Raw genomic sequence first — 24,986 nt, 5'->3', positions numbered from 1 at the left:
CGCGCACATCGGTTTGGTTGCTATAAACAACCAACCAATCTATCTATACCTTGCAAAATATTTGTTACACCAGTGGAGGAGTACTAAAATGGAGGCGCGTTGGCTTCAAAACAGCAACCCCTATCAGTTATCTAGTGTGTGTATATACTGTATATATATATATATCATTGGATGAACCCCAAAGTTTATGATTAGAGAATTAAGTGGAATGTAAAAGATATAAATATTTTATTTAGCCAGAGAGGAGTATAAATCTGAGCCCCCCCCCCCCCCCAATGCACAACACATAACAACATGGCTCAGTCAAAACAAAGGGTAACAATCGTTTAATATAAACAAAAAGTTAATATACAGCAGAATACTGTAATATCTCCTCAATTTAAGGCTAAAACCAGTAATGACTACAGAAGCATGGGACTGAAAGAAAACATTATTGGCTGAATAGTTTGGTTATTGAAGATTAGAAAAAGACAAATGAATGATTGGAAATTTGAATTTAGACAATGACTTCAGGTTTCATTGTCCTATATCTCCTGTTTTTAAAATCAAAATGCAGTGAACCTTTGCATGACCATGAAACAGTGCGACATGGAGTGAATAATACAATCGGAGAATGAATTAAATTAAAATTACACAAAGTCAGAATTTTTTTTGAGCAAATAAACAAATGAGGACAGAGCACAGTTTAAGGCTGAAAGGCAACTACTTAAATACACCAACAAATCATTCTAAAATGTGAAAATGCCAACTAAGAACACAAGTCTGCATTTTTCCTACAAAAACACTGACTTCAGAAGACATGGTAAAATATGTACCTGGAACAAGCAGAAATCTAAAGTAGAATGACAATTAGATGATTTAATAGGCAGAAAAATCCTAATTGAACTACATGGTGATCTTAAAAACCAATATGAGAATTATACTGGTACAGAAGTTATGGCACTTCAGTTTTCTCATTATCATGATTACACATCCAATACCACCAAGTGCACTGTTCTAGCACTGATTATTGAAAAACTAACCAGGATCTTCAGATTGTGCCAGAAAAACTGATGCACGAAAAAACGTACTTCAGTTTTATTATGTTAGGTTGTCATAGGGTCACAAAAAAAACCTGACAAAACTAATTTGAGCCATATTGTTGAAACTGAACCTAAATGCCAATCAATTCATTGGTTGCACCTCCATCACTCGGTCGCGTCATACCATTCTTATGAACGTTCTCCATCTGCCCTTGATCTAAAATGCATTGAGTAGAATGCTCAGTCGGCCATCAGTTCAAAACAAACGTTCAAAACCATATTGTGACGAAACAAGCAACCATGAATACAAGAATGACTGTCACATCTTTCCTACCATAGCAGAGAAATGGGTATGAAAGTTGGAAATGTAATTACTATTCCTGATTTACATCAGCTAAGTGAGGTCAAGGCAGGTAGGCTACGACATAACCCCAATATCAACTGGTAGGCTACTACATAACCCCAATATCAACTGGTAGGCTACGACATAACCCCAATATCAACTGGTAGGCTACTACATAACCCCAATATCAACTGGTAGGCTACGACATAACCCCAATATCAACTGGTAGGCTACTACATAACCCCAATATCAACTGGTAGGCTACTACATAACCCCAATATCAACTGGTAGGCTACTACATAACCCCAATATCAACTGGTAGGCTACTACATAACCCCAATATCAACTGGTAGGCTACGACATAACCCCAATATCAACTGGTAGGCTACTACATAACCCCAATATCAACTGGTAGGCTACTACATAACCCCAATATCAACTGGTAGGCTACGACATAACCCCAATATCAACTGGTAGGCTACTACATAACCCCAATATCAACTGGTAGGCTACTACATAACCCCAATATCAACTGGTAGGCTACTACATAACCCCAATATCAACTGGTAGGCTACTACATAACCCCAATATCAACTGATAGGCTACTACATAACCCCAATATCAACTGGTAGGCTACTACATAACCCCAATATCAACTGGTAGGCTACGACATAACCCCAATATCAACTGGTAGGCTACTACATAACCCCAATATCAACTGGTAGGCTACTACATAACCCCAATATCAACTGGTAGGCTACGACATAACCCCAATATCAACTGGTAGGCTACTACATAACTCCAATATCAACTGGTAGGCTACTACATAACCCCACTATCAACTGGTAGGCTACTACATAACCCCAATATCAACTGGTAGGCTACGACATAACCCCAATATCAACTGGTAGGCTACTACATAACCCCAATATCAACTGGTAGGCTACTACATAACCCCAATATCAACTGGTAGGCTACTACATAACCCCAATATCAACTGGTAGGCTACTACATAACCCCAATATCAACTGGTAGGCTACTACATAACTCCAATATCAACTGGTAGGCTACTACATAACCCCAATATCAACTGACACAAAACAGAAGGTCAAATGACAACATTTCAGTTTTCCATGTTAGACAGTAAAAGAAAGAGAGCATTACACATTCTTATAACAAAGGCTTGAAATACAGCTGTGTTGATATCACAGGACACCGTTTTCAATAGATCAAGTAACTGTGTAGGGAGGGTTACTAAAAGTTTCCTCTGAAAATCCCCATCAGCATTTAGCAACCCTCAGAGTCAAGGCAAAACACAGTCCATTACTATATAACAAATCTGAACATTTGACTTCTTAATATACACCATTTTCACTTCTATAAAGTTTACAGACAACTGTTTAAGTTAACCATTACTAAATAAGAGTAGATGCTGTTGCAAACCACAAACAGGGAAGTACAACAGTCATTTTCTCTCCTATCTGAAGAGCTTCCTGGATGGTCGTTATATTGTGTGGCAGATTGTTGATTTAGATTGCACTGGTTTGTACATTTCTTCAGGAAGAGGAAATAGACAAAAGCAACATTTGCATCGCATTGTTGTGAACACCACAAACACACACAATATACGTTTGATAAAGTGTCAGATCCCCTTCAGGTTTACACAATTTGAAGGGTAGACAAGTCTCATTCAGTTGCAAATGACAAATTCATTTTTGATCCAATTGATCAACTTTCATACGTGCCACAGTTTCATATAATCTAGAAAGAAAATTGAAGTCTGACGATTACTAAACAAAATAGCAAATAATCAGATGATAAAATACAGCTATATCTAGTTCAACTAATACTTTATATCTAGTCCAAACTTTACAACAATACATCAACAATTAAAGGTCGCTATTCTCATCCGATTCACATTGAGGCCTTGGGATTCAATAAGGCACCCCTATAGATAAGCCCTGAAGTAAAGTACCTTTTCCTGGTGTACAGAGCGGCTATAGGTAGCAGCCGTGACTCCTCCCGTATCACGTTGTACTACATTGGACCATTTCTTCACTAGATATTCAGACTGGCCTTTTGCTGGACTCAATATTCCCACGAAGGGAACAAGTGAGGACAAAGTGGTCAAATATATGTGGGCTAGCTTTACCACAGAACTCTTGTCATAAACAAACGACAAAACAAAATAACTCAAGTATATTCTCTCTGAAACTTAAAGGATGATCAAACTGTCATCGTCATCCATTCAGAGTTCGGTTAAAACCTTTGAGACAAACAATACTGATTTAATGCCAGTATGAATTAATTTGAACTAGCCATTAACCGATTAGCCAAGTACTTATCCCTTCCAGATTAAAATACCAGTCATTTATACAGTACAGTATAGAGTTCCAACAGCAGAACTCACAGCTGTATGCCAGGACCCTACTCGATGCCTACGGCGTGAACTGTAACAGACTACTACTGAGACGTTCAAGCCACTGGCTCTAAGATAATACACTGCAGAGTCGGTGGAATGAAACTTGCCAATGCAATTATTAACAGAGAAAGACGGCAAGAAAAATATTGTACAAACGGTAGTTCAGGCCAGGGTTTTGAAGTGCATAATCTATCTATACGCATGTGCAAGGTATTTTACAGTATGTCCGTCAGTCATGTCAGAGGAATAAAAACCTACATATCAGCATCTCTACATATCTCTACATATCTCTACATACCTACATATCTCTACATATCTCTACATACCTACATATCTCTACATACCTACATATCTCTACATATCTCTACATATCTCTACATACCTACATATCTCTACATATCTCTACATACCTACATATCTCTTGTTTTACAATCTGTTCACCAGTGCATATAGCAGTGGTTTTCAACCTGTGTGACGCAGCACACTGTTGTGCCTTGAGGAACTTTCAGCTGTGCAGTGAAACTTTTCCAAATCTTAATTATTATTTTTTTTTGGGGGGGGGGGACACTAACGAATGTGAACTGTGGAATTTGGACTTGGGAGCACCAGCGCCGTTCAGATAATACATTGAATGGCACATGGTTCCATCTGTGTGGCTGTTTCAAGTCCAGTGCACTCAGGCTGTTGTTACATTTTGTATCATTTGAGGGGCGCGCATCACGAGAAAGTACATTTATATCCCTTTACTTCGCCTGTGAGAACAATTAGCATAACCAAGTCTGATTAGGTTTAGCTGTACCACAGCCGTTGCCGTAGAAACAAACAGAGCGTGGCTTTGTGTCCGTGGTTGCACCTTTAACAATGCAGAGAACTGTTCATATGTAGCCCAAACTGTAAAAAAAAAAAAATATATATATATATATATATATATATATATATATATATTTGTAACAGACTATATATATATATAACCGGACCTATAAAAAAAAAAATCTAACTTGGATTCACAGGACACTCTTTAAGGGGTAGACACACATTCAGATTAAGGAACGATCAAATTAACTCCATTTAACCTATAAAAAACATTTGTCACAGAAAATAGATGATTTGCAGTATGGATCATGTAAGATGCATGCCATTACCACTACATGAATAGGGAAATTGCAGGTGTGCAGCACAATGTTTTATCCTATCAAGGTGTGCCACGGTTAAAAAAAAGAGTTGAAGAACCAGTGGCATAGAGGCCTATCTCTTGTAGTGATTGGGCGCGTCAGCGAACATATACTTGAGTCTGTATGCTTCAGCCAGGAGAAGGCCCACTTCCTCGTTCCCCCAGTGGATTGTAGGAAGGTTCTGGAGTAACATGAGAAGACCCTGGAAAGGCAGAGACACATTTTATGACATAAGCACCATTTTTGGAACTGGATGGGACGTGTGTGAATAATCCCGGATGGGCCTCAGTCACAGGCACCATCTGCAAAGTGTCATGAACACTGAAATATGCAGATCATTTTTTTTAATGAGAGCTTTTCACTGGAGGGTCTGTCAGGACATAGAAAAAAAGGTAATATGTTTTCAAATACCTTGATCAACAGAACCTGCTCGAGTACTGTACAAAACAGTTCAACAGTCGACAGAATTAATGGTACCTGAAAATCGACCATGGAGAGGATCTCTTTGCGCCACTCGATCAGGAAAGCAGCACAGACGTAGAGGTGGAAGTGGGAGAAGCCCTCTTGTTCAGCCTGCAGGGATAAACGACAGGTCAGCATGTGATGAACACGTACACATCATCTATGTAAATCCCACAAACATTCAGATCTACATGCAAACGTTGAATGCAAATATCTATATGTGTGTGTGTGTGTGTGTGTCACCTGATAGGTGTCCCAGAGGCGTATGGTGCAGCGTAGAGGTAGCTCTCTCATCAGCAGGTTGTTCATCCAACGAAAAGCAAACTGCAGGTACTCCACCTCATACCTCTTAAAGTAGTTGTGTATGTCCTCTGTGAGAGAGAAAAAGGGACACAGTCACACAGAGAGATGAAAACTGACTCTGAGGTCATCTGAAATAATACACACTGGCCTCAGACACTGTAAACAACACGAGGAGACCATATCTCACCATCGATTCTGCTGACCAATTCTTCCAAAGCTTTAACTTTGTTCTGTATCCCTGGCTGAGCAAAAGTGTAGTTGTCCTGTACAGATACAACAACAATAATACCAACAACACATCACGAGGAGGATTTTATTTGTGATTGTGTTTGTGTGTGGGGGGGGGGGGGGCTGCTGGAGACAGAGGTTCATTGGCACAGATGGAGAAAATAACTGAATAACATTCTAGATACCAACCTGTATTCCGTCCAGCAGCTTGGTCATGCACCAGAAGCTGTCTGCCTCAATGTTCCTCTGGGTCTCAAGAGGCAAGGATGCTACGTCAAAATTCTCCACATCCTCCTCTGTAGAGACAAACCCCAAATATCACAGTCATCCACCCCTACATCCAACACACTCATGGAAGCAGAGGTGCCGGTTTGCAATGCTGAAAAATAACTACGCAGGGTGGGAAAAAAATTAATGCATGTAACTGCCAAAATAAAGGAAACACCAACAACGTGTTTTAATAGGGTTGTTGGTCCACCACGAGCCACCAGAACAGCTTCAATGCACCATGGCATAGATTCTACAAGTGTCTGGAACTCTATTGGAGCGATACAACACCATTCTCTGTGAGAAATTCCCTCATTTGGAGTTTTGTTGATGGTGGTGGAAAACGCCGTCTCAGACACCACTCCAGAATCTCCCATAAGTGTTCAATTGGGTTGAGATCTGGTGACTTTTTTTATTTTATTTTAACCTTTATTTAACTAGGGAAGTCAGTTAAGAACAAATACTTATTTTCAATGACGGCCTAGGAACAGTGGGTTAACTGCCTTGTTCAGGGGCAGAACGACACATTTGAGAGATATACATACCCTTTAAACCCTCTAGGTTCCTTTGAGGCCTCTCTTTCAAAGTCACTGATATCTCTTCTTCTAGCCATGGTAGCCAAAATAAAGGGCATCTGGGCATTTTATACATGGCCCTAAATACTTAATTAACTCAGGAATCACACCTGTGTGGAAGCACCTACTTTCAATATATTTTGTATCTCTCATTTACTCAAGTGTTTCCTTTATTTTGGCAGTTAGCTGTATATTAATCCTTCGGAAATTAAATATAAGACACGATTATTGGACACCCTGTCAGAGGATTCAGTGGCCATTTTCATTTCGTACGGAAAAGCCTCGTCTGGTTCACATCAGCCAACCTACCAACAAATTCGGAAAGGAATACCACAAAGAATGGAGTGACCAAGTCATTGATTCCCTGGACGTAGCCGCTGGCTGGATGGCGGATTGCCCAGATGAAGAGGATCCTCTCAAACACCTGATGAACACAAGGCACAGACAGGCATGGATACAATCCAACGAGATATTACACGTATACACTCTTAGAAATAAAGGTGTTATCTAGAACCTAAAAATGGTTCTTCAGCTGTCCCCATAAGAGAACCCTTTGAAGAAAGGGGTTCCGTGTGGAACCCATTCCACAGGGGGTTCTACATGGAACCCAAAATAGTTCTACCTATTTCGGGGGATATCCATCAATGCCCCGTACCTCACTTTATCACGAACCCCATCAAACTGCACCCAGGCTCCTCTTGTGAACGTTGGATGACGAGTAACAGCAAAGCTTTGGTGTGTTTGGAAGGCGCGCAGTGGATTCATCTAAAATGCAGCGAATTCTAGCTTTGGACATGGGGTCAATGAAGCTTACCGTTGCTGTCGGTGTGCTGTACCGGCGTGGTGCTGTACCGGCGGTGTGCTGTACCCGCGGGGTGCGTGAGCATTGAAGGTGGAGTGGGACCAGAGGACTTCCTGAGGGTGGAGAGTGCATCGGAGGAGGGGGAGGGTCCACAGCGGAGCGGAGACCACCAGAGGCGAGTGACGGGGGGACACGGTGGTGAGGACGATGGAGTAGCACCCGGGGAGGGGTGCTCCATGGCAACAGAGGCGCCACCGGAGGCAGTGCAGTGGGAAGATGGCAGCGCAGTGGGAGGCGAGTTACAAGTGGATCGGGAATTCAATGAGGCCTTTGGGAAGAAAGGCTTACATTTTGTGCACTTAAACGTCAGAAGTCTACTACCGCAGATCGATGAGACACGCCTGTTGGTTTGCAAATCAGAGGTGGGTGTCTTATGTTTTATGGAGACATGGTTGGATTCATCTGTTTGTGACTTAGAAATTGAGATGGGTAATTACTCTGTTGTCAGGAAGGATCGGAATCGGAATGGTGGGGGGATATGTGGTGGGGGGATATGTGGTGGGGGGATATGTGGTGGGGGGATATGTGCGTTTGTAAGATCCGATATTGCTTTTAACGTCAGATCAGATTTAAGCGCTGATCCTGAGATTGTCTGGCTGGAAATCTGCCATCCCAAAACCAAGCCGATTTTGTTGGGGGTGTGTTATAGGCCGCCCAAGCAGAATGCATTCTATGAAGGTCTTAAAATTGTGTTGTCAAACTGTAATGATTCCCTGGTGAAGGAAATAATTTGGGGATTTCAATACTGATGTCTGCACAAAGAATAGCCCAACCCACAATGTATTTATGCCCTTTTGTAGATCACTTGCTCTGACCCAAATGATAAAAGATCCCACCAGGATATGTAAAACAGCGCAAAGTACGATTGACTAAATATTGGTGTGTGATAAATCTAAAATATCGCAGAGTGGAGTAATAGTCTATGGAATCAAGTGATTATTATATTACATTTTGCACAAGGAGGATTCTTAAAGATAGATTTAAGTGTCACAACACCGTTAGAATTAGAGGACTCAAAAAATACTGTGTTGAAATGTTTAGGGAGGAAGTGGGTAAAATTGACTGGTCACCTGTGCTAGATAGTGTAGAGGTAGACAGTGCCTGGGAAGTCTTTTAAATGTAGATTCCTTGATGTGGTGAATGTGATGGCTCCCATTAGACGGGCCAGGGTAAAGCAGAGTTCTAGAACTTGGTTTAATCATGAGATTCTAGAATCTATCCATGCAAGGAATAAGGCCTTTAAGAAAATGTAAGAACTCTCAAGAGCAGCATGATTTTGTCCTATATAAACGTCACAAAAATGAAGCACAGAGCAGGATGGATGAAGCTAAGAGGGGTTACTTTGCTGAGAAAATAATTGAGAACAAAAATGACCCTAAAAATCTTTGGAAATCATTTAAGGAATTAGGCTGTAGTAGTACTACCAAAAACAAACTAAACAGTATTGGACTGAATATCAAGGAGGAGATGGTATATGAAAAAGCAGAGGTTGCCAATGAATTCAACTCTTTTTTTACTTCTGTTTCCAGCAAGCTGGTTAACAAGCTGCCCACCAGTTCTGGTTTGTATGGAAGCAACCAAGTCAAGAAGTATTAGGTAGAGTTAGGGCTTCAAACTCTTTTTCTTTTGCAAAGGCAGCAACAGCCAAAATAGTCAGTATGCTGGCAGAGCTTACATGCTCCAAAGCCACAGGCCTGGATAATATTCCTGCAAGGTTTCTAATAGATTCTGCTGAGCAAATTGGCCCTTGTATTACGCATATCATTAATCTCTCTCTTGAACAAGGCACCTTTCCCAGGGACATGAAACAAGCTAAAGTTATACCTCTGTATGAGAAGGGGATAAAGTCTGACCCTGGGAATTATAGGCCTGTATCTATCCTCTGTGTAACATCAAAGATCCTGGAGAGAATTGTACAGGAGCAAATGTATGAATATGTTAACAAACAGGGTCTAATGTATGATTTTCAGTCAGGTTTTAGAAAAACATACTCCACTGATTCATGTCTACTTTACTTGACTGACTTCATCAGGAAAGAGATTGATGAGGGAAATCTGTGTGGAATGGTACTGCTTGACCTACAGAAGGCCTTTGATACAGTTAACCACTGTCTCCTAATCTCCAAACTGGAGGCACTGGGGTTAAGCAGTATCCCTCTAGGCTGGGTAAAGTCATATTTATCGGGAAGGGAGCAAGTAGTAGAGGTTAATGTCTCAGGCAAAAACCAATGAGTTGTGGCGTTCCGCAGGGGAGCGTGCTTGGGCCTCTGCTGTTTTTGTTGTACATTAACCAGTTGCATCTCTAGGGGCGCTATTTCATTTTTGGATAAAAAACGTTCCCGTTTTAAGCGCGATATTTTGTCACGAAAAGATGCTCGACTATGCATATTCTTGACAGTTTTGGAAAGAAAACCCTCTGAAGTTTCAGAATCTGCAAAGATTTTGTCTGTAAGTGCCCCAGAACTCATTCTACAGGCGAAACCAAGATGATACGTCAAACAGGAAATGAGCAGAATTTCTGAAGCTCTGTTTTCTAATGTCTCCTTATATGGCTGTGAATGCGACAGGAATAAGCTTAGACCTTCTGCCGTTTCCCCAAGATGTCGGCAGCATTGTGACGTATTTGTAGGCATATCATTGGAAGATTGACCATAAGAGACTACATTTTCCAAGTGTCCGCCTGGTGTCCTGCGTCGAAACTGGTGCGCAAAGCCATGTGCAAGTATTTTTCCATTTGATTGAGAGGGGAAACCATGCTTCCACGAACGATATATCATCGAAGAGATATGTGAAAAACACCTTGAGGATTGATTCTAAACAACGTTTGCCATGTTTTCAGTCGATATTATGGAGTTAATTTGGAAAAAAGTTCGCGTTTTGAGAACTGAATTTTCGTTTTTTTTTGGTAGCCAAATGTGATGTACAAAACGGAGGTATTTCTAATACACAAAGAATCTTTTTGGAAAAACTGAGCATCTGCTATCTAACTGAGAGTCTCCTCATTGAAAACATCTGAAGTTCTTCAAAGGTAAATTATTTTATTTGAAGGCTTTTATGTTTTTGTTGAAATGTTGCGTGCTGGATGCTAACGCTAATGCTAACGCTAAATGCTACGCTAGCTAGCTACTTTTACACAAATGATTGTTTTCCTATGGTTGAGAAGCATATTTTGAAAATCTGAGATGACAGTGTTGTTTACAAAAGGCTAAGCTTGAGAGATGGCATATTTATTTCATTTCATTTGCGATTTTCATGAATAGTTAACATTGTGTTATGCTAATGAGCTTGCTGATAGATTTACACAATCCTGGATACAGGGGTTTTTTCATAGCTAAACGTGACGCAGAAAACGGAGCGATTTGTCCTAAACAAATAATCTTTCAGGAAAAACTGAACATTTGCTATCTGAGTCTCCTCATTGAAAACATCTGAAGTTCTTCAAAGGTAAATGATTTTATTTGAATGCTTTTCTGTTTTTTTGTGTAAATGTTGCCAGCTGAATGCTAATGCTAAATGCTACGCTAAATGCTACGTTAGCCATCAATACTGTTACACAAATGCTTGTTTTGCAATGGTTGAGAAGCATATTTTGAAAATCTTAGATGACAGTGTTGTTAACAAAAGGCTAAGCTTGAGAGCTAGCATATTTATTTCATTTCATTTGCGATTTTCATGAATAGTTAACGTTGCGTTATGGTAATGAGCTTGAGTCTGTATTCACGATCCCGGATCCGGGATGGGGAGATCAGAAAGGTTAATGATATGAAAGATGTTTGTTCATGCCGTCTTTTTCTTTATGCAAATGACTCCACACTTCTGGTGTCTCACAAAAGTAAAACTATGTTGGAGAGCATACTTAGCACAGAGCTTACTAACATTAGCAAATGGCTTGGAGATAATAAGCTATCTCTGCACTTAAGGGAAAACTGAAGCAATTATTTTGGGATCCAGACCTAAATTGTGTAGGTCGTCTGAAATCAGAGTGGGATGTATCCTTGATGGATGTATCCTTGATGGAAGCTTGGGAGGTGTGAGAATGGCCAATAAGGTGCTAGGGAAGGTTAATGCCAGGAGTTTTTGGCTAGAAAGTCCAAGCTGCTAGATAAGGACTCCATGAAAGTGCTAGCTACTGCCCTCATTCAATGCCATTTTGACTATGCTAGTACTTCCTGTTTTGGGGGCTTATCTAAACTTATGAAGGGGAAGCTCCAGATAGCCCAGAATAAGCTGATCAGGGTAGTATTGAAGGTGAGTCCATGTACTCACATAGGCAGGAGCTGCTTTCAGGAACTAAACTGGCTGCCTGTTGAGGCTAGGGTGTCCCAGATTAGACTAGGTTTGGTGTACAGGAGTATTTATGGTCCTGCGCCCAGATATCTAAGTGATTACTATCCTCGTGTTAGGGATGCACACAATCACAGCACCAGATCAGGTGTTGCTGATGTGTGCTTATACAGGTTCAGGAGTAATGCTGGGAAAGGTACTGTCTAGTATACTGGAGCCTCAGAATGGAATGAGTTGCCTCTGCCTATAAAAACAACGTCCTCTCTGGGCAGTTCTAAAAATAAACTTCAAATACATTTGATGTCTTCTGTGCCCATATGAATAACCCCTATGATGTAACTGGAATGATGAGATAGATGTTCTTCTTCTCTGTTTTTGATGAGATAGATTTTCTTCTTCTTCTCTGTTTTTGATGAGATAGATGTTCTTCTTCTCTGTTTTTGATGAGATAGATTTTCTTCTTCTTCTCTGTTTTTGATGAGATAGATGTTCTTCTTCTCTGTTTTTGATGAGATAGATTTTCTTCTTCTTCTCTGTTTTTGATGAGATAAGATGTTCTTCTTCTCTGTTTTTGTTTTATTATTTCACTGCCATACTGTATTCAATCTTGCCTATTCATCTTGTCTCAAGAGGACCACAATGGAAATAAGTCCCAGACTTTATTGTGTGTTATGCTCTATGATTTTATTCATGTGCATGTATGGCTTTTGAGTTGTATGTGTGCTTGTTTTTTTTAAATGGTCGAATTAATAAACTAAACTAAACTACCTGAAACCAAAATGTCACGTTCTGACCTTTATTTCCGTTGTTTTGTATTTATTTAGTATGGTCAAGGCGTGAGTTGGGTGGGCAGTCTATGTTTGTTTTTCTATGTTTTGGGGCATTTCTATGTTTTCGGCCTAGTATGGTTCTCAATCAGAGGCAGGTGTCATTAGTTGTCTCTGATTGAGAATCATACTTAGGTAGCCTGGGTTGCACTGTTTGTTGGTGGGTGATTGTCTATGTTGATGGCTTGTTTCAGCACAGTCCATAGGATTAGCTTCACGGTTGTTATTTTGTTGACTGGTTTTGTATAGTGTTCAGTGTTCACTACTTTCTTTATTAAAGATTGACCATGGACACTTACCACGCCGCGTATTGGTCCTCAGATCCATCTCGCCTCTCCTCTTCAGATGAAGAGGAGGACGGCCGTGACACAAAAAGGGTTCTACCTGGAACCAAAAGGGTTTTCCTATGGGGACAGCTGAAGAACCCTTTTGGAACCATTTTTTCTAAGAGTGTATTAAAAAACCCATCTATATAAAAAATGAATTGTTGCCTATCCAAGCCAGGCAAATAGTATGAAGAGCTGAGAGAGAGAAGCTCACCTCTTGCACCGCAGGCTGCTGGAAAAGTGGAATTAGTGGGTTTGTCCTCGGAATATCAATGTGGATCTGTGGAAACAAAGCATGTTCTACTTAAACACTGACTCACTACAGTAGGTATGATCTACTTAAACACTGACTCACTACAGTAGGTATGATCTACTAAAACACTGACTCACTACAGTAGGTATGAACTACTTAAACACGGACTCACTACAGTAGGTATGATCTACTTAAACACGGACTCACTACAGTAGGTATGATCTACTTAAACACTGACTCACTACAGTAGGTATGAACTACTTAAACACGGACTCACTACAGTAGGTATGAACTACTTAAACACGGACTCACTACAGTAGGTATGAACTACTTAAACACTGACTCACTACAGTAGGTATGATCTACTTAAACACTGACTCACTACAGTAGGTATGATCTACTAAAACACTGACTCACTACAGTAGGTATGAACTACTTAAACACTGACTCACTACAGTAGGTATGAACTACTTAAACACGGACTCACTACAGTAGGTATGATCTACTTAAACACTGACTCACTACAGTAGGTATGAACTACTTAAACACTGACTCACTACAGTAGGTATGATCTACTTAAACACTGACTCACTACAGTAGGTATGATCTACTTAAACACTGACTCACTACAGTAGGTATGATCTACTTAAACACGGACTCACTACAGTAGGTATGATCTACTTAAACACGGACTCACTACAGTAGGTATGATCTACTTAAACACTGACTCACTACAGTAGGTATGAACTACTTAAACACTGACTCACTACAGTAGGTATGATCTACTTAAACACGGACTCACTACAGTAGGTATGATCTACTTAAACACGGACTCACTACAGTAGGTATGATCTACTTAAACACGGACTCACTACAGTAGGTATGATCTACTTAAACACGGACTCACTACAGTAGGTATGATCTACTTAAACACGGACTCACTACAGTAGGCACATGCTACTTAAACACTGGTAAACATTGATATATTAGGATTTGTTGATTCATCTATTACCTGTCTATATGTGTCTTTGTAAGTTTCGTCTGTCCTGGAGTGGTAATACTGTTCAATGAAACCAAAGTACTCATCTCTCTTCCTCTTCAGCACCAGGTCTCTGCGCTCCATGTTGACTGGGAGGTAACCCTACCATTGATAGAAATGACGAGGAGAAAACATGTTGTTTATTAATCAAGAGGAAATACTCAGTACCGGAACAGGAAGTGTGATAAGTTTGGGAAGTGATATTATTTCACACTGCTACAATTGCTCAGAGAAAGACATTTTGTTGAACAAGTAATAATAAAATAAAAACATCTTAAAAAGATAGGATGTGAAACCCACCCCAACATATCGTCATACTCCTTTGTGTGTGATCGCCAGCTTAGCCAAAGGTCATTATGGTACTTACAGAGAGTAGGTCAAAGGTCATCATGGTACTTACAGAGAGGAGCCTCCATGTGATGGGCCTCACTTCTCGTGGAATGCCTGACCAGCTGTGCTTCCGGAGCTCCTCTGTGGATCACAAGGCCCAGGAGATAGAATGAGAATACATACTTTACATTGTAAATAATAGAATGAGAATACATACTTTACATTGTAAATAATAGAATGAGAATACATACTTTACATTGTAAATAATAGAATGAGAATACATACTTTACATTGTAAATAATAGAATGAGAATACATACTTTACATTGTAAATAATAGAATGAGAATACATACTGTACATTGTAAATAATATAATGAGAATACATACTTTACATTGTAAATAATAGAATGAGAATACATACTGTACATTGTAAATAATAGAATGAGAATACATACTTTACATTGTAAATAATAGAATGAGAATACATACTGTACATTGTAAATAATAGAATGAGAATACATACTTTACATTGTAAATAATAGAATGAGAATACATACTTTACATTGTAAATAATATAATGAGAATACATACTGTACATTGTAAATAATAGAATGAGAATACATACTGTACATTGTAAATAATATAATGAGAATACAAACATTGTAAATAGAACATTGGCCTTCTATTAGCTTCCTCAATCTACACTGAACAAAAATATAAACGCAACATGCAACAAATTTCAAAGATTTTACCGAGTTACAGTTCATATAAGGAAAGATGTAATAAATTAATTAGGCCCTAATCTACAAATTTCACATGACTGGGAATACAGATATGCATCTGTTGGTTACAGATACCTTAAAAAAAGGTAGGGGTGTGGATCAGAAAACCAGCCAGTATCTGATGTGACCACTATCTGCCTCATGCAGTGTGACACATCTCCTTTGCAAAGAGCTGATCCGGCTGTTGATTGTGGGCTGTGGAATGCTGTTCCACTCCTCTTCAATGGCTGTGTGAAGTTGCTGAATATTAGTGGGAACTGGAACATGCTGTCGTCCACGTTGATCCAGAGCATCCCAAACATGCTCAATGGGTGACATGTCTGGTGAGTGTGCAGGCCATGGAAGAACTGGGACATTTTCAGCTTCTAGGAATTGTGTACAGATTCTTGAGACATGGGGCCATGCATTATCATGCTGAAACACGAGGTGATGGTGGAGAATGAATGGCACAACAATGGACCTCAGCATCTCGTCACGGTGTCTCTATGCATTCAAATTGCCAACGATAAAATGCAATTGTGTTCGTTGTCTGTAGCTTATTCCTGCCCATACCATAACCCCACCACCACCACGGGGCACTCTGTTCACCACATTGACACCAGCAAACCGCTCGCCCAGACAACGCTATACACGTGGTCTGCGGTTGTGAGGCGGGCTGAACGTACAACCAAATCTTTTAAAATGATGTTGGAGGCGGTTTATAGTAGAGATATTAATATTAAATTATCTGGTAACAGGTGGACATTCCTGCAGTCAGTATGCCAGTTGCACGCTCCCTCAAAGCTTGAAACATTTTTGGCATTGTGTTGTGTGACAAAACTGCACATTTTAGAGTGGCCTTTTATTGTCCCCTGCACAAGGTGCACCTGTGTAATGATCATGCTGTTTAATCAGTTTTCTTGATATGCCACACCTGTCAGGTGGATGGATTATCTTGGCAAAGGAGAAATGCTCACTAACAGGGATGTAAAGACAATTTGTGCAAAAACATTTGACAGAAATAAGCTTTTTGTGTGAATGGAACATTTGTGGGATCTTTTATTTCAGTTTATGAAACATGGGACCAACACTTTCCATGTTGTGTTTATATTTTTGTTCAATGTATAGGGTGTTGAGTCTCACCGAGGTCGGTGTTAGGACAGGACAGAAGGTATTTGAATTTGTCCAATCGACTCTTGTCTCGCACTGTCATGATTGGGGCCCCCGATGAATTTTGGTCAGAGATTCTGGCGACTAACGGGATGATGGGGCGGACTGGGAGAGACTGTTGCTTCTGCAGAGTGGAACGCACTGTGGAGGAAGAGAGTGGAGGATCATGGGACTGCAGAGTGACAAGTCACAAAGAGCAGATTATTGACCATATCAAGGCAGTATTGAGTTGATAATGAGCAATATCTTAAATGGGATAACACATGTTCCCTAAAACCCACCCCTGACTTTAGTGTCCTGTTCATTACCTGTATTGGTGTTGAGCTGGGCCTCACTGCTGGACTTCACCACCACTCTGCCATTGGCCTCCTCATGCTGAAGGCGGACCTCTGCTGTTGGGGGAGCCAGCCGGTCTGCAGGCCCTGGCCCTGTGTCTGGCTCAATGGTGGTGTTAATGGGTTGTTGTGGAGGAAGAGGAGGTACCTGTTGTGTGGAGAGCAGGGTGGGTGGGAGAGATGAGGGATGGATGGGAGCTAAGAAGTCCTCATCCTCCTCATCGTCAATGTCCCAGGCATCGTTTGTGCTGCGGGCAAACTCGTGGAAACTAGACGCCTTTTTGGACTTGAGATTATTTGCCTTTGGAGTGTCTTTAGGAAACCTGCAGAGAGAAAATGAAAACGTTTAATCTACGTGCCACTGGTATAAAGAAGAAACCATTGAGCAGCTACAGCTGTCTCATGGTAAACACACAATGATACATTGACAATATACACTGAGTGTACAGAACATTAAGAACACCTTCCTAATATTGAGTTGCACCCCCTTTTGCCCTCAGAACAGTCTCAATTTGTCGGGGAATGGACTCTACAAGGTGTTGTAAGCGTTCCACAGGGATGCTGGCCCATGTTGACTCCAGTGCTTCCCACAGTTGTGTCAAGTTGGCTGGATGTCCTTTGGGTGGTAGACCATTGTTGATAAACACGGGAAACTGTTGAGCGTGAAAAACCCAGCAGCGTTCCAGTTCTTGACACAAACCGGTGCGCCTGGCACCTACAACCATACCCTGTTCAAAGGCACTTAAATCTTTTGTTTTACCCATTCACCCTCTGAATGGCACACATACCCAATCCATCTCTAGGCTTTAAAAAAAATCCTTCTTTAACCTGTCTCCTCCCCTTTCATCTACACTTAAGTGGATTTAACAAGTGACATCAATACGGGATCATATCTTTCACCTGGATTCCCCTGGTCAGTCTACGTCATGGAAAGAGCAGGTGTTCATAATGTTTTGTATTCTCACTATATATAATATAAAAAGAAATAGTGTAAAAAAAAAGATCAATGTAATAACGTGGAACAATCAAACTAAACAATTACCATCCACACATATTCAAAGGCTTGGCAATACAGACAAGACACGAACGTCAACAATCAAACTAAACAATTACCATCCACACATATTCAAAGGCTTGGCAATACAGACAAGACACGAACGTCAACAATCAAACTAAACAATTACCATCCACACATATTCAAAGGCTTGGCAATACAGACAAGACACGAACGTCAACAATCAAACTAAACAATTACCATCCACACATATTCAAAGGCTTGGCAATACAGACAAGACACGAACGTCAACAGTCTAAACTAAGCAATTACCATCCACACATATTCAAAGGCTTGGCAATACAGACAAGACACGAACGTCAACAGTCTAAACTAAACAATTACCATCCACACATATTCAAAGGCTTGGCAATACAGACAAGACACGAACGTCAACAATCTAAACTAAACAATTACCATCCACACATATTCAAAGGCTTGGCAATACAGACAAGACACGAACGTCAACAATCAAACTAAACAATTACCATCCACACATATTCAAAGGCTTGGCAATACAGACAAGACACGAACGTCAACAATCTAAACTAAACAATTATCATCCACACATATTCAAAGGCTTGGCAATACAGACAAGACACGAACGTCAACAATCTAAACTAAGCAATTACCATCCACACACGAGACAAGACACGAACATCAACAATCTAAACTAAGCATGCGAAAATCTATGTTGAATCAATTAAAAACATAAAGGGTGAAATAAAAGAAGATGTGCTGAATGACATATAGTATAAATCCCCGTGGGTTCCATGCAGATCAGCTATGCAGAGCACTTACGTGCGGTGGATTCTGGGGTCAAGGGGAGGATGCTGTGCTCCATAAACTGGCTGTATACTGTAGAGGGGAAAGAGCAGTAGCCTAGCTGTACTTCACTGGGGAGAACGTGGGCCCATTGAGGCCTCTTTTCATGATTCATTGACAATGTTGGTCATAAGGCCGTCATTGTAAAAAAACTAATTTGTTTTTAACTGACATGCCCAGTTAAATAAAATGTTTTTAAAAAATCATAATAATACAAAAATGTATAGTCAACTCATTATGAATTTTACAGGTTGAAAAGCATAGACCTCCCCCAGAGCAACCATAATGGGTATACTGAGGACTTCTTAGCTCGCTCCTAAAATATTAATCTAAATTCTGTTTTGGTTTTGGATAATGGTTGTTACAGTAGTACTGTAGGTATATACTGTAGCTTTAAGAGATTCTGTGAACAGCTTGCCAGTGCGAGTGACAGACTTACTGCCACCCCATGGAGAGAGTATCCTGTTCAGCGGATGCTAGCATGTTGAGCACTCATCTGATGATGCTACAAGAGCTGTGACCTGCAACACAGTCCAAAGGCGCCTGTGTGCCTGTCTCCCTTTGTGTTCTGACGTGAACCAAGCTCCGTCGAGGGGGAAATAGCCAAATGTTATCTAGGCTACGTTGTGTAGATAACTGAATTAGTCAAGTCACTGGGTCTTTGACACAATAATAGCTCATGTTGTAGTAAAATGACTCGTCAGCTGTGTCTTTCGGGATATTTGTAGAATATTGACTTTACCTAGTAACCTTTTAATATAATGTATTTATTTACAGACTGTATATTTGTGTAAAAGGCACAATGGTAATGCCCTATCATGTCTGGATGGTATCTCATAATGGATCATTACGTAACTTGTTCTGTCAGGATTGGGAACAGTGTTGTTTCCTCACCAAAGGCAACACCCACTCCTTAGAGACTCCTCACATTACCTTGGTACCCACCACACCCTACCCTTGCCCTGGAGCCTCAACAGACCCGGGCAGCCTGGCAGGAAAACAGCCATTCAACTGCCTGGGCTGATTTGAGGCCTGTAATTCACAAAGCATTTTTTAGAGTAGGTATGCTGATTCAGTATCAGGTCACCCCTGTCCATATAATTGTATTCATTGGGATCTAAAAGGCTAAACTGATCCTAGATCAGCACTTTGTGAATATGGGCCTTGGTCATGCATTTCCAATGTCACTGACATCTGTGTTCTCCCATCCCCCATGTGACTGACTCAATTAGTGACTTAGAAGGGCTCGAGAGTATTAAAGAAAAGCACCAACCCGGAGAATAAACCTGTAACCAGAATGATTTGTACTTTCCATTCAACATTATGTATCTAAAATAATGGATCATATTCAATCATAAAACTGTGCATAACAACTCAAATGTAGCCTATTGGGATAGAATAACGTTATTTGCTAATTGTTCACAGGAACAAGATGAAAACCGTTTGATTTTTTTCAAAAAACGTTCTGCTGAAATATTTAAACTAGGTTCAAGAGTTTTTAAAACGAATAAATCAAGATCTTCACTCTTGACCAGAAATGACTGTCAACTCTAATAGCTACAATGTTGTAATCAACTTCCCCTTATGATCGTTTCTGAAGAGATACATTGTGATACCTCATCATGGGCCATAATTAGATAGACACATTGTGTTGATTTTCCCACCGGTAAAGGGGTTCCACAACAAAGGCTCATATGCCAATCTATTAGTTAAATACTCTATTGGGGACGTTTCTGAAATGATTTTTTTTCTCAGTCTGCTGCATATGCTACATGTCAACATTCCCCCGTTACAGACCACATGACATAGGTTGTATATGTAACGTTAGGTAACAACATATGTTAGCCAAGACAAAGGCATGATTGTGGCCTCATATGAGCTCTAATAAGTGCTCCTAGTGCAACAAAGACCACCACTTCTTTATTGTCAAAGGCTTTATAAACTATCCATCGAACAGGGCTATTAAGCATATGTTTTATTAACCTTTAATGGCACTGTAATGACGCAAAATCAACGACGTTATGCCCACTAAAATACAGAGTTATTAACTCCTTATCAGAATACACCATTCTAATCTTAATAATCACGAGATTGTTATCATTGACGAGAGGGAGAACTGAAACCTACCTCCCTGGAACCTTTGCGTTTTTCCTCCAGAAATGAATTCTGTTATCGGTGGCCATGCTTGGAAATCCCCTCAGACCATCACCGCGCGCAGTTCTACAAATGTACACAGCATTGGAGACGATTTTAACGTTTCCGATTCAATATACTAAACCGTGTTGTATTTTCTGCGACCAACAACAACGTTTTGACATGTGACAATAATGTTATTTTGTTGCAATTGGCGAGAACGTATAATACAGAACGATGGAGGTCGCCATCTTGGACACATTTACATGGACGTGTGATTGGCGGACGGGTTTAACAGGTGCATAGACACTTACCAATAGGAATACTATGGCGACAGAGAGACAACCTTCTCTGAACACGCATCCTTCATCTTGTGGTGTTACAAGTAACATTCATGAACCCGGGAAAATAAACATTCGTTATTATTATGTTATTATGACTTAGGTGTAATAAATAGTAAACTAGCTAGCCTGAGGTCTTCTCTTGGCTTGTATTTTATGTTACATAGTTAGTACTTCGTAAGGGACAGGGTTATTTTTCCAAACAGGAACAAATCAGCATGAGAACAAATACATAGACTCATATATTTCAAAGCAGAAACAATCATTTTGTAGACCTTGTTCCTAAGGCTGGGAATTACCAGAGACATCACGATACGATATTGTCCACTTCACGATACTCAGGTGCCGATACGATATGTAATTGCGATTCTCACGATGCAATGTGTATTGCGATTTGATGTTCCAAACTTATTGCTCACTATATATCTGCTGCAGAGCACACAAGAGAAAGAGTTTTGATCAGTCGGGGAAATAAAAGTGCTGAAAACATATTGGCTCACCATTTTAAAGGAAGATGGAGAACAAGTCGGTACTAGGAGTCAAATAATATAACATCATCCAAATAATATCACAATATGTAACTATCGATTTGTTCCCCCATCGCTACTTGTTCATAATTTCCATGCTCTGCATTGTGTTCTTATTCCCACAAGAGGGCAGGCATTTTCTGATGTAGATTGATGCTACGCAGAATTGTGGGCTATTGTTATTCTATGGCCTTCAATACAGCATATTGCTATTCTATGGCCTTCAATACAGCATATTTCTATTCTATTACCTTCAATACAGCATATTGTTGTTGTGTTTATTTCCTTCAATAATGCATATTTTTATAATCTGAATCTATAGAGCACATACTCAATGGCTTTCACATTGCTCTTTCAAATGCAAATGTCAGGAAATTGCAATTCTGCTCATAAATGAGTTGGTCTTTCCTCATTCTACATCACCTTATATTTAAATGTCAGGTAGACTCCTCTGTCTGGTTGCTTAGGGAAATGTCAGGTAGAATTCTCTGTCTGGTTGCTTAGGGAAATGTCAGGTACACTCCTCTGTCTGGTTGCTTAGGGAAATGTCAGGTAGACCTCTCTGGTTGGTTGCTTAGGGAAATGTCAGGTTGACTTCTCTGTCTGGTTGCTTAGGGAAATGTCAGGTTGACTCCTCTGTCTGGTTGCTTAGGGAAATGTCAGGTTGACTTCTCTGTCCGGTTGCTTAGGGAAATGTCAGGTTGACTTCTCTGTCTGGTTGCTTAGGGAAATGTCAGGTTGACTTCTCTGTCTGGTTGCTTAGGGAAATGTCAGGTTGACTTCTCTGTCCGGTTGCTTAGGGAAATGTCAGGTTGACTTCTCTGTCCGGTTGCTTAAGGAAATGTCAGGTATACTCCTCTGGTTGGTTGCTTAGGGAAATGTCAGGTTGACTTCTCTGTCCGGTTGCTTAAGGAAATGTCAGGTATACTCCTCTGGTTGGTTGCTTAGCGAAATGTCAGGTTGACTTCTCTGTTTGTAGGGAAATGTCAGGTTGACTTCTCTGTTTGTAGGGAAATGTCAGGTTGACTTCTCTGTTTGTAGGGAAATCACTCCAATCTTACACGTCTTCCCTTTCTTCTGTTGACGGCCTTCAACTGGCAAAATGCAGGTGAGCCTGTTTTTACTACCTACTGTAGCTAGGTAGAAACCTTTTATTTCTTGTACACATTGAGAAGAGTAGCTAATGTAGCCTCCAAACAAAAATACTGATGTGTTTGTTATGTGTGTTTTAGGGTAATTTATGTATCCTTCTCAGACTAAGTTTGTTCTTTACTGTGCCTCTGTCTGACTCAGTGGCCTACTCTCTATGTAAATTAACAGGGTTAACTTTTTGAAAACTTTCTCCAATTTTTTTTCTCAAACAGGTCTTGTGATCTCTTTCCTTCTTTCCTTTTGATATGGGTTAACTTAACAAAAACGTGCTTGGGAAGAATGTCACAAGACATGACAATAACTAACTCATTTTCTGAAATGAAGGACTGTTAGTGGTGCCTGAGACCGAATGAGGCTCCTTACTAAGTCAGGTTGAGCTTTAGAGTGATACAGGAATATGGTTTATAACGGTCTTTATAACAGTCTTTATAACAGTCTTTATAACAGTCTTATAACAGTCTTTATAACAGTCTTTATAACAGTCTTTATAGCGGTCTTTATAACAGTCTTTATAACAGTCTTTATAACGGTCTTTATAACAGTCTTTATAACAGTCTTTATAACAGTCTTTATAACAGTCTTTATAACAGTCTTTATAACGGTCTTTATAGCGGTCTTTATAACAGTCTTTATAACAGTTTTTATTAACGGTCTTTATAACAGTCTTTATAACAGTCTTTATAACAGTCTTTATAACGGTCTTTATAGCGGTGTTTATAACAGTCTTTATAACAGTCTTTATAACGGTCTTTATAACAGTCTTTATAACAGTCTTTATAACGGTCTTTATAACAGTCTTTATAACAGTCTTTATAGCGGTCTTTATAACAGTCTTTATAACGGTCTTTATAACAGTCTTTATAGCAGTCTTTATAACAGTCTTTATAACAGTCTTTATAACGGTCTTTATAACGGTCTTTTAGGGAGGAAATGATGACATACTACTCATTCTATTTCTTTTTTAAGAGCTATGACATTTTACCATATTACGAGAACATATTTAGGCCCACATGTATAATATAATCCGAGTACAATCACACCTTTTATAGTTCCATAAATGTCATAGAATCACAGCCAAGTTGTATTGTGTCAATTAAGTCATTTTGCTTTCGAAGTTTAGAGACAAAAATCAATACAATACCAGCTGTTGTTACATGTTCAACTAAACTAAAACATGACTTTGTGTAGTTCAGGCTTGATGGGATTTTGAATTGTGGGGGTCTTGGTCTAAGCTATGAAGAGGTGGATTCTGTATGGGTTTTTTTTTCTTTCGAAGAGACATGCTCAGTAGCATTAAAGCCCCCGGACATGTTTTGGTTTGTGTGAGCCCCTTGTTTCTCTCTCTCTCTCTCTCTCTCTCTCTCTCTCTCTCTCTCTCTCTCTCTCTCTCTCTCTGTCTCTCTCTCTCTCTCTCTGTCTCTCTCTCTCTCTCTCTATCTCTCTCTCTCTCTCTCTCTCTCTGTCTCTCTCTCTCTCTCTCTCAAATTCAAATTCAAATTCAAATTCAAGCTGCTTTATTGGCATGAAAAACATTGTGTCAATATTGCCAAAGCAACAATGTATACAATATACATTGTAACAAAATTGTAAATGATAGCAAATAATAATATAAAATGGTAGTAAATAATAATACAAAAATAAATACAATAAAATGGTAACAGTCTACAGTAAACATTAATAATTATAGTAATAACAATAATAGTAATAATAAGTAAGTTACTGTTTACTATGCAGATGTTATTATTCAGTGTCCCTCAGGCTATGGCAGGAAAATACATATTTGGCTGCAAGAGGAGCCATTGCTCCTTCGCCCATGAGTATTCTTAGTTTTTCTTCTGGGTTCAATTTGTAAAAATGTGGAATATATGTAGTCATTTCTGTGAATAATGAATCTCTTTGTGAGGAATATTTATCACAGTAAAGGAGAAAGTGCATCTCTGTCTCTACCTCCCCTGTCATGCAGTGACCACATAC

General features: G+C 39.8%; 1 protein-coding gene across 2 annotated transcripts; it reads right to left on the bottom strand.

Annotated features, from left to right (window-relative positions):
* Positions 1–4,790: 4,790 nt before the first annotated feature.
* On the bottom strand, positions 4,791–21,268 carry LOC110532787 (TBC1 domain family member 22B). 2 transcript variants are annotated; one of them, XM_036988894.2, is made up of 13 exons: positions 20,987–21,268; positions 18,836–18,892; positions 16,954–17,303; positions 16,619–16,786; positions 14,785–14,855; positions 14,358–14,486; positions 13,307–13,372; positions 7,104–7,218; positions 6,142–6,248; positions 5,912–5,987; positions 5,665–5,792; positions 5,437–5,532; positions 4,791–5,161 (listed from the first exon to the last, which is right to left on the bottom strand). In XM_036988894.2, exons 1-13 carry the CDS (start codon positions 21,040–21,042, stop codon positions 5,033–5,035), a joined length of 1,548 nt encoding a protein of 515 aa, XP_036844789.1. In that variant the 5' UTR covers positions 21,043–21,268; the 3' UTR covers positions 4,791–5,032. The 2 variants fall into 2 exon arrangements, with proteins under 2 accessions (XP_036844789.1, XP_036844790.1); XM_036988895.2 differs by lacking the exon at positions 18,836–18,892.
* Between the last annotated feature and the right edge of the window lie 3,718 nt (positions 21,269–24,986).

The sequence above is a fragment of the Oncorhynchus mykiss genome, chromosome 9 (assembly GCF_057628025.1).
Source record: "Oncorhynchus mykiss isolate SJ-2025 chromosome 9, ASM5762802v1, whole genome shotgun sequence".
NCBI lineage: Eukaryota > Metazoa > Chordata > Actinopteri > Salmoniformes > Salmonidae > Oncorhynchus > Oncorhynchus mykiss.
Note: the sequence above shows the minus strand (reverse complement) of the source record. Positions and strands in the feature narration are given on the sequence as shown.